The following is a 15,950-nucleotide window of genomic DNA, read 5'->3' on the forward strand; positions in this document are numbered from 1 at the left end:
TAATGTACACTTAGTGTACTACACTAGTGATGGGCAATGTTGTGACTTTTAAAGAACACTGCTACATGTGACAGTAACTTTGTAGTAGCTGTGATTTTAAACTGTGACTGTGACTGTAATAAAAATTGTAACAGACAAAGGCCAATAAAGTTGAACAAAATTGTTTCCTTTCTTCATTTACGTACAATGTACATATTTATTAGAAAAAACAGATATTAAAATAGTAAATTCGTTTTTAGAAAATCAGCTAATATAAAATATGTATGTATATACATAAGAGATAAAATTGAATATTGTTAAAAACAATTACATTAAATGGAAAAGAAGGCCAAAATATTATTTTTATATATATTTTCCATTTGTATTCAAAAACAACAATATTTCAGTATTCCTTTCGCTTAATCTTGACGACGCTCACTTACAATTTGCCCCGCCTTAGGAAAAATTCTCTCGGTACGGAACGGAGGAGGCTAAAATACAAATCCTTTTGTGCTAATTCTGCCATTTTAGGGTATCTGTATTTATTTTCAAGCCACCAATAAAATGGGTCGCAACTACGGGAAACTAGCCCATCATCCAAATAGCGCTGAATTTCAATAATGGCTTTTGCTTCTTCGCTACTATGTGGCTTATGTTCATTAGCGTATTTTTCGAAAGAACTCCATATTGATACTGATTTTTCTACATTTTCTTCTGTTCTTTCAGTCTGAAATGCATTTCTATTAGATAACGTTTCATAATTTTTTTTTTGTGTTATGTGCTGACGATTCATCAGTCAACGCCACTAATTTCAATCTGGGGTCGAGAAAAGTAGCTGCCGTAAGTGTGTCTAATAGACATCTAATATACCATTTGCGATTGGTATTACCAGCGAACCTGTGTAATATATTTCACCACTAATGCTTACTGTAGCATCTCTAAATGGTTTGCAAATTTTGCACAAGGCAGCAACAGTCGCTCACTCGTCGCTGGTTAAAATAGTGAAGTTTTTGTTTATAATTACCAAAGTACATTTCACCGCTTCTTCCAACTCCGAAATACGCTCCAACATTGCCAGTGTGAAGTTCCACCTCGCATCAACTTTTTGAATTAATTTTAGAGGTTCTTTACCGCTGCTGCGCTGGTAATTTTCAAACGCTTCATTCGCTAAGTACTTTTCTTGAAGTGAGCAACTATTACTTTAACTTTATCAGGTACTTGTTCTAAAGTATGTGCAGGTAAAAAACTGGTCACGCACAACTTAGAAATTTCTAACGGTAAAATCAAAATTGAAATTTACACGCAAAGCTTACTACATTATCTACATAATTGCATTCTATTTTTTTTACAAAAATATGGTTAGTGTAAAATTTGTCAGCAATGAATATACACGTTCGCGAATCGGTTTTGCGCAAAAAGCTGGAAAATCCAGGCATGTCTCACAGCGACATCGCCCAAAAATTAAAAATTGCAAAATCTTCGGTATCTTTTGTTCTTAAGGGATACTGTGAATTATTAAATCAAACGCAGGTGTAAGACACGTCCGTTTATTACAGCAATCCAAAGTAGAAGAGCCCGTTACAGCGATAGTAATACAATAGTTAAACGAAATATAAGAAATAAGGAATACTAAGTAATTGAGGAACAACGCACAGGGTGCATAAATTTAAAATAAATCTTAGACATCCTGCCCGGTCGAAGCAACTGCTTCGAAATCGTCCGGTTGTAAAAGTAAGCACAGTTTTTGTACTGCCCGGGTGCACACGCCATTAGAAGTCATCAATGTTGCGTTTCGAACAAGGCCATCACTGCCAGGATGTACCTCTGTTACACGACCCAGTCGCCAATTTGTTGGGGGAAGGTTTTCATGTCTGACTAGGACAATATCTCCCACTTGAATATTTTCGGTACGCCTGCGCCACTTGCTTCGTGATTGTAGAGTCGCCAAATACTCTTCACTCCACCGATGCCCGAACTGTTGATGGATTCGTCGTAACCACTGCCAAAAATCCATCTCTGGGGCTGTAACAAGATGTTGTCGAAAATGACGATACCTTGGTAACCAGCGCAGAACTATAGCTGTGGTTCTGATAAGTCGTTTGATGGAACTAAAACGCTGTGTTAGTGGAATATGTTGTCCATCTATACGTCGGGTGATAAGCTGCAATCTAATTGAGGATGCGAAGGTTAAAACTTTTGACCTCTGTTCACTCTGTAACTATGCAGTTCGTCAGCTTGTAACTTCGGTGCCTGGCCAAAGGGGGTTGTTTTCTGACGTTACCAATCTGGGCTCGACCACCATAAATGGTGACTCAGCAATTCTGATGGAGTCGCACCACGGCTGGCGCAATCCGCTGGATTCTGCGCTGAACGTACATAATGCCGCAAATCTAATGACGTGAATTGTTGTATTTGCCGAATCCTGTTGGCAATATATGGCTTTAACATCACTGGCTGTTTGCGTAACCAACTCAAGACAATACTGGAATCCGTCAGTATCCTCTAAACTTAACGCCTTGCGAACATTACAAATTGTCTTGGCTAATAAGGGAGCGCCACATAGTTCCAGTCGAGGGATTGTGGCTCCTTTCAACGGCGCAACCTTGGTGCGTGCGGTAAGCAAGGATATCTTGGCTTTGTCATCATTGTCAATAGTGCGTGCGTAAACCACAGCAGCATAGGCTTTCTGACTGGCATCACAAAAATCAAATAGGGAAGTACGATTAGTTGCATCCATACTAAGCCATCGAGGTACACGAACCTTATCGAGAATACTTAAGTCATCGCGAAATTTAGACCAAATATGACACAGATCTTTAGGTAGTGGAGTATCCCATGATATACCCGTAGACCAAAGAGTCTGTATAAATACCTTGTCCGATATAATGGCTGGTACCAAAAATCCAGTGGGGTCATACAATTGGGCTACATCACTAAGAACTCGCCGCTTTGTCGGCATTTCATTATACTGCTTCAGTGATACCATAAATAACAATTCGTCACTCACCGGGTCCCAACGCAGCCCTAGCACTGTAGCTATAGGTAGGTGGATATTGCATTCATGTAGAGAAAAGGATTCTCCAATTTTCGCTAGAACGGCGGCTCTATTCGAATTCCACTTCCGAAGTCTAAAACAACCATTTGACAAAATCAGGGATACATTTTTGGCTAAAGTGACTGTGTCTTCAACGATAGTACAGCTCGTAAGGAAATCGTCCACATAAAATGAAGAAAGAATTTCAGAACGCGCCGATTCGGCTTGATGAAGGTCACCAACTACTCCATAATTATCGACAGCACACTGTTGTAATGCTCGCACTGCGTTGTATGGGCTACATGCCATCCCATACGGCACCGTCATAAGCTGATATATCTTAACGTTCTCGTTCGGGGATTCGCGCCAAAGGCTACGTTGGAGATCTGGATCCTCCGGTGCTACTAAAACCTGGCGAAACATCTTTTCCACGTCAGCGGTCAGAGCAATTGCGTATCTTCGGAATCGGAAAAGGATATCGTTCAACGAGTTCTGAATGGTTGGACCCTCATGTTGTATATCATTTAGAGAAACACCATTTGATGTTGGTGCTGAAGCATTAAAAACGACACGAAACTTGTCTAGCACGGCATGATGCGGAATGTAATATACATGATTGGAATCATTATAGGTACCTAGAGCTTCCATGTGCCCTAGCTCGATATACTCCTTCATGAAAGCGATGTATTTGTCACGTAATGGTGAATCGGAGGAGAGTCGATGCTCCAAACGATAGAATTGCTTTAAAGCGCAGCAATAAAAGTCGCCTAGGGGTGGTGCGTTAGCTTGCATTAGCAAGCGCACCATGTAACGCCCTTCGAATGTTCGTGAATGAGTCGTTGAGAATATTTGCTCACAGTCATCATCAATAACCTCGTCGCCATCAGACCCTTCGTCGAGCTTCCAAAAGCTGCTTACAATCTCGTCCAAACGAGACTATTCCAAAATGTTGGCACTATATGAGCGTAAGCCTGAATTAGTTATTGAATATGTTGATGCGGGCCCAAAAATAATCCAACCCAAACTCGTAAGTTGTGCATGTGGTTCATTAGGACCACCATTAATCATGTCTCCCTTCATAATGAGACCCCAGACGTCACCTCCTAGCAGAAGGTCAATGCTTCCCGGAGGACCGAAATGTGGGTCTGCCATTTGCAGCCCAGACAAATGTTTATATTGATTCCCAAAGATTTGTGCTGTTGGAAGCACCGATGTAATAGATTGAATGATGAAGGCATGGATTGCCACGGAAAATTGTGAATGAGTTGACTTGAGTGTTATTGCCACGACGCCCTTGGTGCGTGTACAGGATAATGCACCAGTACCCTCGACCGCTACGTCATAGCTGCTTCTATGAAGATTCAAAGAATTAGCAAAGCGTTCTGTAATGAAACTTACTTGTGACCCAGGATCGCACAAAATCCTTGCCAACCGTTCCTCCGAATTGTCCCCAGAAACGTATGCACATGCTGTTGCCAGAAGTATGATCTGGTCACCCCGAACATGGCATCCAATAACCGAATCGTGACGTCATAACGTAGCTTGAGCCGGCATTAAAGATAGACCAGGCTGAGGTTTAGTAGTTGTAGTTTCCACTCTCGTTGTGGTGAGAGGAGGAGCAGACCTTCGTGGCTCTCGACAAAAAATGGTATTATGTCTGCGGCCACATTGACGGCATCCTCCAGATGGACACTGTTTAGACATATGCCCTGACCTCAAGCAATGAAAGCATAGGCCTGCTTTCTTGAGGGCATCGAAACGTTTCTCTGGTGGTAAGTCCAATAACGTTGGACAACGCGTGTCCTTATGAAGATTTTGACAATATTGGAATTTTGCTTCTTCCATTGAATGGTTGCATTTGACTGTGCGCGCCGTTGATACACGCTGATGTTGACGACTGGATGTGTCGGTACCACTGACGACTTCAACAAGCTCCCTTGACAAACTTTGAGCCCTTTTCTCCAAGAACTTGAGTAGCTCCGATAAGCTTGACAATTCCGTTGGGGAGCAGTGCATGCACCATTCACGCTTTGTTGTAAGAGGGAGTTTTGATACCACAATAGGCCCCGTTAATGCATCCCACTCTTGAACTGGCAAATTCATAACAGCTAACGCACGCAGCGAACCGCTAACCACATCTGCAATATACAACAATGATTGCGTTGACTCCTCTGACACCAACAAAAGGTTTAGGAAACGTGCAACATGAATTTCAGCCAAATGTTTAGGGTTATCATATCGTTCCTTCAAATTCAACTCTACCAAAGAATTCATACTGCCCTCCGTAGGAGCGTACGTCTCGTCACTCTTGCTCGGAAGCAAGCGCATCAGGCTTGAACATAAGTCATTGTACATTTCTTAGGTGACGTCCCACCATGCTGTATGCACTTCCAACCATTCTCTTTTGCAAGACTCAGGAGCGCCTCGTGGTTTATGAGTATACCCTCGTTATGAGATCTCGCCGAATTCAACAGTTGCTCAACCTTGGATGCATCTAATTCACCTGGGCGCGCCTTGCGCACCTGTTTCATTGTGCGAGAAATAGCAGATGCATGAAACTGGCGAAGATTGATTTCTGTCATGTTCAATCTACGTACATATGTCAAGTGCGGGTATGCTTTACAATTTACAATTACAATGAAGATTTTATCCGAAAATATCGCATGAATCTTTAGGATAGCGTCAAACCAATTTATTTACGGAAACCGCCAATTAAAACTCTCCAAATTAACAAGGTTCTTAGACCTCACAGGAGGCACCAAAAATTATGTTAATGATTAAATCAAACGCAGGTGTAAGACACATCCGTTTATTACAGCAATACAAAGTAGAAGAGCCAGTTACAGCGATAGTAATACAATAGTTAAACGAAATATAAGAAGTAAGGAATACTAAGTAATTGAGGATCAACGTACAGGGTGCATCGTGTGAAATGAAATAATAAATTTAAAATAAACCTTAGACAGATACAGTGACTCCTTATCATTAAATAGAAAAGCCGGTATTGCTGGAAAACAAGGATTTTAATCTCCACTTATAGCAAAAAACTGTTGACCTATTTGAAACGAAATCCTGGACTTTCAGTATGGGATGTCGCCAAAAAGTGCAAATAGTGCCCTTCATATGTTTATAAAGTACGCAAACGAAATGGATTACGTTCTTTCAAAGTGAATGCAGCATCAAACCGCAATGATAACCAACATGTTTTGGCAAAACGACGTGTTCGACAATTATATGAAAATTTCATGCCTAATTTTAACTGCGTTGTGATGGACGATGAATCATATGTAAAAGCGGACTTTAAACAAATTCGAGGCCGACAATTTTACACAGTAAACAAAAGGGAAAATGTTTCTGATAAATTTAAAAATAAAAACCTTGACAAATTCCCAAAAAAAATTCTATTATGGCAGGCGGTTTGCCTGTGTGGCTTTAAACGTTAACCTTTTATAGGCTATGGAACAATAAATCAAGAAATTTATGTTAATGAGTGCTTACAGAAACGTCTTTTGCCTTTAATTAAGCTTCGTAAGGATCCAGTACTCTTTTGGTTTGATCTTGCGACATGTTATTATGGAAAAACGGCTTTAAAGTGGTACTAAGACAATAGAGTGGTCATTGTTCCTAAAGAGGTGAACCCTCCGAATTGCCCAGAACTCAGGCCGATTGAGACTTATTGGGCCATTATTAAAGCGAAACTGTTAAAGACGCAACATAAGTGGTGAACACATAGAGCGCGACAGACTGCAAACTACATCTGTCAAATATTAAAATACACACGTTCTTATGGGCAGTGTTATTTTGACAGCTGCACGACTACACGACTGCAGGCCGACAGTTGTCGTTCTCGCTAACTTCAATATCCTCCTATTTTTGCCAACGACAGTAGGACGACAGTAGAGTTGACAGTAGAATGGAAGATAGAAAGGGGAGGTAGAGTGGTGATGCCACTAATATGTAAAATGTAAAATTATTCACAGCTGTATCAAACTTTACGTTATTTTACAAATAAAAGAATAAAATAGCTCTATTATAGATTTATTATATCATTTGTAATAACAATTGATAACTTAAAGCAAAAATATTTACCTATTTACTTATTTTTTGCATAAAAAATTTCACTTTTAACAAAATATTAAAATTTCATTGAAGTGAAAGGAATTAGTATGGCCACAACGAAATTGTGTACATACAAAATGGACAACTGCGTTGTTTTGTGTGCATGCCGGCCATTGTGTTGTTGTTGCTTCTCAAAATGTACATGTAGTAAGATGATGAACGACGATTTCAGTTCACTGTCGTGCTGCTGCAGTCTGTCGCTGTCATTGTGTTCTGCACTATACGGTGAAAAATGAGAGGCAATTTAGAAATAAGTGGCGAAACGTCACTAAAGACTTCAATAAGAATTCTGTGCAAGCGCTTATGAAGGACGTTAAGTCTAAATAAGATTATTCTCTTATAAAAAAATATCCTGAATATTATATCTTGAATTCGTATAAATCTACATATGAACTATAACTTGTATAAATATTTCTGAAATTAAATAATAAACATAAGTTTTATAACGTTATACGTTCGACCAATTTTTTTCGTGCACATACTTTACTTCAGGAATGCGCAATCCTTCTTCTACAATTAAATTAATTTTATTAGCCATACATCCAAGATGCTTCCAACCTAACTTATTAATTATGGCACTTTTTACGTTACTAGCATTATCCGAAACAGCTAGCAATATTTTGTGGTTAATTTTCCAATCACTTACGATTTGTTGTATCGCCTCACCTAAGTTTTCAGCTGTATCATTTTGCTTTAGTTGGGATGACGATAAAAGTACTGACGTTAGTTCAAAATTTTCGGAGACATAATGTGTTGTTACAGCAATGAAACTAAACGTGTTGTGGATGTCCAACAATCAGTGGTGATGCAAAACTTTTCCCCGCTCCTAATCATTTCTCGCACCTTATGTTTACATTCCTCATACAATGATTTTGATTTAGGGCTATTACAAAATCCCGAAAACTTTTGTCCACAACTATGGAGAAAGGTTGCAAATCCACCGTAAAGAGCTGAAATAATTTGCTTGTAATTTCACTTTTTGATTTTAGCCGCGCGACATTTAAAAGCTTAGTTAGTGTTAAAGTCTTTGGTAATGCAGTCGAAGTTGATAGAATATCCTCTTCAAAAGTAACAGGCGCATTTTGCGGCGCTGGCGTAATTTCCGACTGCACAAACATTTTCACAGTACCAATTTTATATAACTTCAAAGTTATATTACCATTTCCAATTGAACAGCAGGATACCTCTGTTCCATATGTTTTTTTAAATTTGATGTTGACGTTTTATATGATATTTTGGACTTACATTTTTATTAATATATACTTATATATTATTATATTTTGGAACACATTTTGCGAAAACAGCATCCTTCTTCTTCTTAATTGGCGTAGACACCGCTTACGCAATTATAGCCGAGATAACAACAGCGCGCCAGTCGTTTCTTCTTTTCGCTACGTGGCGCCAGTTGGATATTCCAAGCGAAGCCAGGTCCTTCTCCACTTGGTCCTTCCAACGGAGTGGAGGTCTTCCTCTTCCTCTGCTTCCCCCGGCGGGTACTGCGTCGAATACTTTCAGAGCTGGAGTGTTTTCATCCATCCGGACAACATGACCTAGCCAGCGTAGCCGCTGACTTTTAATTCGCTGAACTATGTCAATGTCGTCGTATATCTTGTACAGCTCATCGTTCCATCGAATGCGATATTCGCTGTGGCCAATGCGCAAAGGACCATAAATCTTTCGCAGAATTTTTCTCTCGAAAACTCGTAACGTCGACTCATCGGTTGCTGTCATTGCCCAAGCCTCTACACCATATAGCAGGACGGGAATTATGAGCGACTTATAGAGTTTAGCCTTTGTTCGTCGAGAGAGGACTTGACTTTTCAATTGCCTACTCAGTCCGAAGTAGCACCTGTTGGCAAGAGCAATCCTGCGTTGGATTTCCAGGCTGCATTGTTGGTGGTGTTAATGCTGGTTCCTAAATAGACGAAATTATCTACAACTTCAAAGTTATGACTGTCAACAGTGACGTGAGTTCCAAGTCGCGAGAGCGACGAATGTTTGTTTGATGACAGGAGACATTTCGTTTTGCCCTCGTTCACTGCCAGACCCATTTTCTGTGCTTCCTTTTCCAGCCTGGAGAAAGCAAAACTAACGGCGCGGGTGTTGAGGCCGATGATATCAATATCGTCGGCATACGCCAGCAGCTGTACACTCTTATAGAAGATGGTACCTTCTCTGTTTAGTTCTGCAGCTCGAACTATTTTCTCCAGAAGCAGGTTGAAGAAGTCGCACGATAGGGAGTCGCCTTGTCTGAAACCTCGTTTGGTATCGAACGGCTCGGAGAGGTCCTTCCTGATCCTGACGGAGCTTTTCGTGTTGCTCAACGTCAGTTTACACAGCCGTATTAGTTTTGCGGGGATACCAAACTCAGACATCGCGGCATAAAGAAGCTCCTTTTCGTGCTGTCGAAAGCAGCTTTGAAATCGACGAAGAGGTGGTGTGTGTCGATTCTCCTTTCACGGATCTTTTCCAAAACTTGGCGCATGGTGAATATGTGGTCGGTTGTTGATTTTCCAGGTCTGAAGCCACACTGATAAGGTCCAACCAGTTTGTTGACGGTGGGCTTTAATCTTTCACACAATACGCTCGATAGAACCTTATATGCGATGTTGAGGAGGCTTATCCCACGGTAGTTGGCGCAGATTGTGGGGTCTCCCTTTTTGTGGATTGGTCAGAGCACACTGAAATTCCAATCGTTGGGCATCGTACGACCATATTTTGCAAAGAAACTGATGCATGCTCCTTATCAGTTCTTCGCCGCCGTGTTTGAATAGCTCGGCCGGTAATCCATCGGCCCCCGCCGCTATGTTGTTCTTCAGGCGGGTAATTGCTATTCGAACTTCTTCATGGTCGGGCAATGGAACGTCTGCTCCATCGTCATCGATTGGGGAATCGGGTTCGCCTTCTCCTGGCGTTGTGCGTTCACTGCCATTCAGCAGGCTGGAGAAGTGTTCCCTCCATAATTTAAGTGTGCTCTGGGCATCGGTCACTAGATCACCTTTGGGGGTTCTACAAGAGTGTGCTCCGGTCTTGAAACCTTCTGTAAGCCGCCGCATTTTTTCGTAGAATTTTCGAGCATTACCCCTGTCATCCAGCTTATCAAGCTTCTTCTGCAAATGCGTCTCTCTTCCCTCTTCAACTCTCGGTATTTATCCCATCCCGCACGTGTAGTGGTCGATCGTAACGTTGCGAAGTAGGCAGCTTCTTTTCTCTCCGCTGCGACACGGCACTCCTCGTCGTACCAGCTGTTCTTTTGCACTTTCCGAAAACCAATGGTTTCGGTTGTAGCTGTACGTAAGGAATTTGAAATGCCGTCCCACAGTTCCCTTATACCGAGATGTTGACGAGTGCTTTCAGAAAACAGGAGTGCAAGCCGAGTAGAAAATCGTTCGGCTGTCTGTTGTGATTGCAGCTTCTCGACGTCGAACCTTCCTTGTGTTTGTTGACGTGCGTTTTTTGCTGCACAGAGGCGGGTGCGAATCTTGGCTGCAACAAGATAGTGGTCCGAGTCGATGTTAGGACCTCGGAGCGCACGCACATCTAAACCACTGGAGACGTGTCATCCGTCTATCACAGCATGATCGATCTGGTTGGTAGTTTTTCGATCCGGAGACAGCCAGGTAGCTTGATGAATCTTCTTATGCTGGAATCTAGTACTACAGATAACCATATTTCGGGCCCCGGCGAAGTCAATCAGCCTCAACCCATTTGGGGATGTTTCGTCGTGGAGGCTGAATTTACCGACCGTAGTGCCAAATATACCTTCCTTGCCCACCCTGGCGTTAAAGTCGTCAAGCACGATTTTGACATCGTGGCGGGGGCAGCTCTCATAAGCGCGCTCCAAGCGCTCATAGAAGGCATCTTTGGTCACATCGTCCTTCTCTTCCGTCGGGGCGTGGGCGCAAATCAGCGATATGTTGAAGAACCTCGCTTTGATGCGGATTGTGGCTAGACGTTCATTCACCGGAGTGAATGATAGTACTCGGCGACGGAGTCTCTCTCCCACCACGAATCCATCACCAAACTTGCGCTCCTTTATATGGCCACTGTAGTAAATGTCACAAGGACCTACTCGTCTCTGTCCTTGTCCCGTCCATCGCATTTCTTGGATGGAGGTGATGTCAGCCTTTATTTTTGCGAGGACATCAACCAGCTGGGCAGCGGCACCTTCCCAATTAAGGGTCCGGATATTCCAGGTGCATGCCCTCAAATCGTAGTCCTTATTTCGTTTGCCATGGTCGTCATCAAAAGGGGGGTCTCTCATCCGAGGCTGTGTTTTCTTTTTCATTGGGGGTGTTTTTTACGTGGCGGGTCCCAAACCCAGCGCACAACCCTATGCAGGGGATGTTTCGAATTCTCACATTAGCTCGCCTTCGAACGGATGTTCTTAGGCTACCCAGAGGATACTTGGTCAAAGACCGGAAGTAGTGAGCTGCTTGAGCCATTTGTAAAAGAATTCCAAGTGAATGGCGATCAGAGAACTTTCCTCACTTGTGTGAACTTCTACACATGACTCCATCCTCCGAAAACTGCCACACATAACTCGTTTTGGTTCAAAATGATTTGTAACCGTTTCGTACAAAAATTAATGTAAGTAATCCGTTATTATTTAAGAAGCACATTTTTTAAGTCACAATAAATATAATCTCTGAAGGTTTTTTTCAATATAAGGATACTCAATAGAAACTATTTAAAGTAAACGAAAACATAATTCTAAAAATATTTCGTAACTTATATTTACAGTTCTAATATATATGTATATAAAATTGATGCAATTTTAAGATTAGAAATTTTAGAATTGGCTTTACTACCGCATTGAGGTTTCTGTAATCAATTTAATTTGTACATAAGTATTACACGTTTAAAGCTAAATTAACTTATTTTATATGTCAACCAATTTTTACTTATCTAAAATTGAAGAGAATTCATAGCTTTAATGAATATGAATTCATCACAGCCGCAATTTTTTATGTTACACTGTGAATGCTATTTTGCAACAGTCGCAATTTTTGATGTTTCACTGTGAATGCTATTTTGTCACAGTCGCAATTTTTTATGTTCCACTGTGACTGCTACTTTGTTGAAGTTTCCCATGTGTTCGTTAATTCCAGTCACTGTTACTTTAGAAAACTTGTCACAGCTGTGACCAGTGATTTTTAAGTAGCAGTGACAAAATCACAGGTACTGATATATTTTCATTCGCGATCCTTTACATTGTATACATTAAATACTACAGTCTCTAATCAATATACCCGAAATGAACATTTATTACGGTGATGATTAAAATGGGTATTTGTACATACATATTTATATTTACGACTGTATTTGTATGTGTTAGCGATAATGCACATAAATATTTGTAATATGATATCTGTTTCTATATAGATTTACAAAAATATTTTATTAACAATTGTAGCCGTTAGGAACTGTACAGAAATTTGAACATATAGAGTTTGGTTTTAGTTCGTCGAGAGAGGACTTTACTTCTCAATTTCCTACACTTGCACTTGTTGGCAAGAGCTATTCTGCATTGGACTTCTATTCTGACATTTTGGTTGGTGTTAATACTGGTTCCATGATAGAGTTTCCCGTTTACTACCTCCGCCCTCGACGGCGAACAGGAGAGGACCGTTCGCTATCAGCTATTGAATTTCTGCCCTCTGACCATTCAGCCATCAGCATGGGGTCCCCAACATCACGCTTCCCACAATAGGGGGATTGAGGTAAAACCGATGGTTTATTCATCCTTTGTTCCAAATTTTGTGAAATATGAGGTATCCCTCTTAGCTCGTAAGTTTAAAGTGCGTTCCCATTTGGGATGCGCCACCTCAAGAGGGCCAACGTTAAAAGGAGTAAGTTCTTTATTTATTGAAAACTAGTCTAAACCCGTGGCTCCGTTCGCTCTTTGTTGCCAAGGATATCACTTATCGTGATAACAATATAATGGAATAGTTAAATTGACAATCTACATTTTTTATTGGCATCGTAAATCACTAAATGTGGTTGATGTAACAACATCTTCAGAGTCTCTGCATCTGCATCGTATATCGTTACACATATGTATATATGCTCATTGTTATAGTGAATAACGGTGCAGAAGTAGAGCAGAAGAGGCCGCGTCTCACGCCCTATATCTAATCATATGGTAATGTTCTGTCCAACATTCAGCGAATGTTATTGTAAAATCGACGGCTAAAACCCAGATACTTCATTTAAAAAAATACAGACTTTATCGTTACTTTTAAATTTTGCATTGTTCTATGCAATGCTTAAGGAATATTTATCAGCTATTATGCACTCATCTCAAATTATGAACCTTTTCTTATTCAGTTACAACTATCACAATAATTCATATAAATGTGTATGTAAACAAAAACTACTGTACCCTGCCAGTAGCTGTGTGATTTTATTTTGTAGTTTTGAAGAAAAAAATGTTAAATTGATTCTTATATGAATATTGAACACATTGTTATGTTTTGAAATATAATTTATTTTATTTATGAGTTGTTGTGGCTTTTAACATAAAACGATAGAAAGTAGCCTATGCCCGTCCCGAGCTTCCAATCTACCTCATCACCAAATTTCAGCCAAATCGGTTCAGTAATAAATACATAGACATAATTTGCAAAATCGAGGGTGATTTTGAAAAAAAGGCCGCCGTTAGGACCTTCTCCAGAACCAAAGGAATACCCGTGCAAATTTTCACGTCATTCCGTTCTATGGCGCGGACATACAAAAAAGGCGTTTCATTTTTATATATTAGATTTAAAAAAAAATGTTTTCATAGCAATGTGCGACATAAAAAAAAAATCATATTCATCTATTTCGACTTGGTCGCACTGCTAGTTTTTGTTAGTAAAAATAAAACATTGATCAATATATAATTTTAATACTCATGCAACCTGCTGCTACAGAGTACAAGAGATTTGTTCACCTAACGGTTGTACGTATCACCTTAAACTAAGCGAGATAGATATAGGCTTATACTATATATAACGGGGTTTTCAATAAGAGCGGTTTGAGTTGCCATCGTATTGACTCGGTATCTTTCGCATGGCCACCACGGGCACGCTTGCAAAAGTATAGAAGCCCCCATTTTCAACGGTTTTTAGGTATAAATCAGTCGAAACTGCTGCAATTTAACGTTCCATATTCCTGTTGGAACCACATATTTTCCAATTCCATAACATCCAATTGGGGCCAAAAAATATTCCTCTCTTACAGTAACGTGCCAGTTTTAATCAGCAAGGAAGAAGTACAGCCCAATGACGCCGCCGGCCCTTAAACCGCACCAAACCGTAATTTTTTCGGGATGAAATGGTAACTCATGGAAATGAGCCTCATCACTGAAGATGGGCGATGAAAATACCGATCATTTTCAGATTGTTGCTCAATCTAATTCACGAACATACGACGATTCTGGTGGTCAAATGGCTTCAAATCTTGCGTCAATTTGATCTGGTAACGATGTAGGCCTAGATCTTTTCACAGAATTTGCAACAACGACGTCACAGAGATGGCCAACGCTTGAGAACGACGTTTGAGAAATTTATTTGGGTCTTCCCCAACTGATGCGCTAGCTTAAGCAATATTCTAAATATACATATATATTCTTTGCCTCACTAAATTTTTCCACTAGACGCTCAATTACTGATCTGACAGGACGATTATGATGAAATTTATGTACATAGCGCTCTTAAAGTTGAGACTACTAACTCTGAATTTCGGTAGTAAATATTAATAATTTCGACTAGTTGTTGCATCGTATGCATCCATGATGTAATGAAAAACTTTACTGCAAAGAAATGTCAAAAAACGGAAAATAATATGTTGTCTGCTGTCCCTATAGGTCTACTTTTGTAGCGTTCCTATTAAAAAACCCGTTATTTAAATGATCACGATGACGAGAAAAGTTGAAACCGTGGTGACTGTCTGTTTGTCCGTCGGTCCGTCCGTGCAAGCTGTAACTTGAGAAACTTGAGATATCTTGATGAAACTTGGTACGAAGGTTCCTTAGTACAAAAAATTTGAGTTCGTAGATGGGCGTAACCACTGCCACGCTCATAAAAGGGCATTAACTGAAAACTTATGAAGGGCCATAGCTAAGCACTTAAGGGGGGAGCCTGCTTTAGAGGCTTAAAAAATTCGATTTTTTTGAAGAGTTTTTTTTGGAAGGAAAGAAATATCTGATTAAAGCGAAATTTCTAGGGTTCATACTTATATGTTCGAACATCATTCACAAATTTTTTGGATACGAAATCTTTGATATTCTGCCTTTGGGAAGCAATTGCCCGATGCATCTCGCATGTGGAATTTCTGTCCGAAACAAAAAATTCAAAGGGATTCAAATTTTTTAATAATTTATCTTCTAGTTAAACTAAATAAATTAAAAAAAAATTTATAAATTGAAAAAAAGTGGGTTTTGAGCAAAAAAATTTTACTTTTGTTGTTTAAAAATGTGTTCAAACTTGACTTTTCTTAGTTTTTTTTGGTTTAAATAGAAGATAATTTAATGCCAAAGATAATAAACTTTGCCCCAATTTCATATGACGTTTATTTTTTATTCTATCCTGCCTACCAATTAAGAAAAATCGTACAAATGAAAAACCGAGGAATCGCGCGTCAAAGTTGTCTCTTTCTGCCTAAGCGCTTATATATCTGCTAGACGCTCGGTCACTATTTCCCTTCTAGCTTCGAAAATATTTCGAATTCCCATCTATGACTTTGGGGACATATTCTTAGATAATTTTTAAAGAGATTTAAGCAAAAAAAAAAAAAACAAATCGATTTTTTAAGCTTCTAAAGCGGCCCACTAACG

General features: G+C 40.0%; 3 protein-coding genes across 4 annotated transcripts in view; all 3 read right to left on the reverse strand.

The window, feature by feature from the left end:
• Positions 1 to 15,950, reverse strand: part of LOC126765699 (uncharacterized) — a 460,036-nt gene that overhangs the window by 277,851 nt on the left and 166,235 nt on the right. The window lies entirely within an intron of this gene.
• LOC126765841 (uncharacterized) lies at positions 2,210 to 3,820 on the reverse strand. Its single transcript, XM_050483526.1, has one exon. The coding sequence runs from the start codon at positions 3,818 to 3,820 to the stop codon at positions 2,210 to 2,212; it is 1,611 nt and encodes a 536-aa protein (XP_050339483.1).
• On the reverse strand, positions 4,544 to 5,287 carry LOC126765842 (uncharacterized). The gene has a single exon (XM_050483527.1). The coding sequence runs from the start codon at positions 5,285 to 5,287 to the stop codon at positions 4,544 to 4,546; it is 744 nt and encodes a 247-aa protein (XP_050339484.1).

Source organism: Bactrocera neohumeralis, unplaced genomic scaffold, assembly GCF_024586455.1.
Source record: "Bactrocera neohumeralis isolate Rockhampton unplaced genomic scaffold, APGP_CSIRO_Bneo_wtdbg2-racon-allhic-juicebox.fasta_v2 cluster11, whole genome shotgun sequence".
NCBI lineage: Eukaryota > Metazoa > Arthropoda > Insecta > Diptera > Tephritidae > Bactrocera > Bactrocera neohumeralis.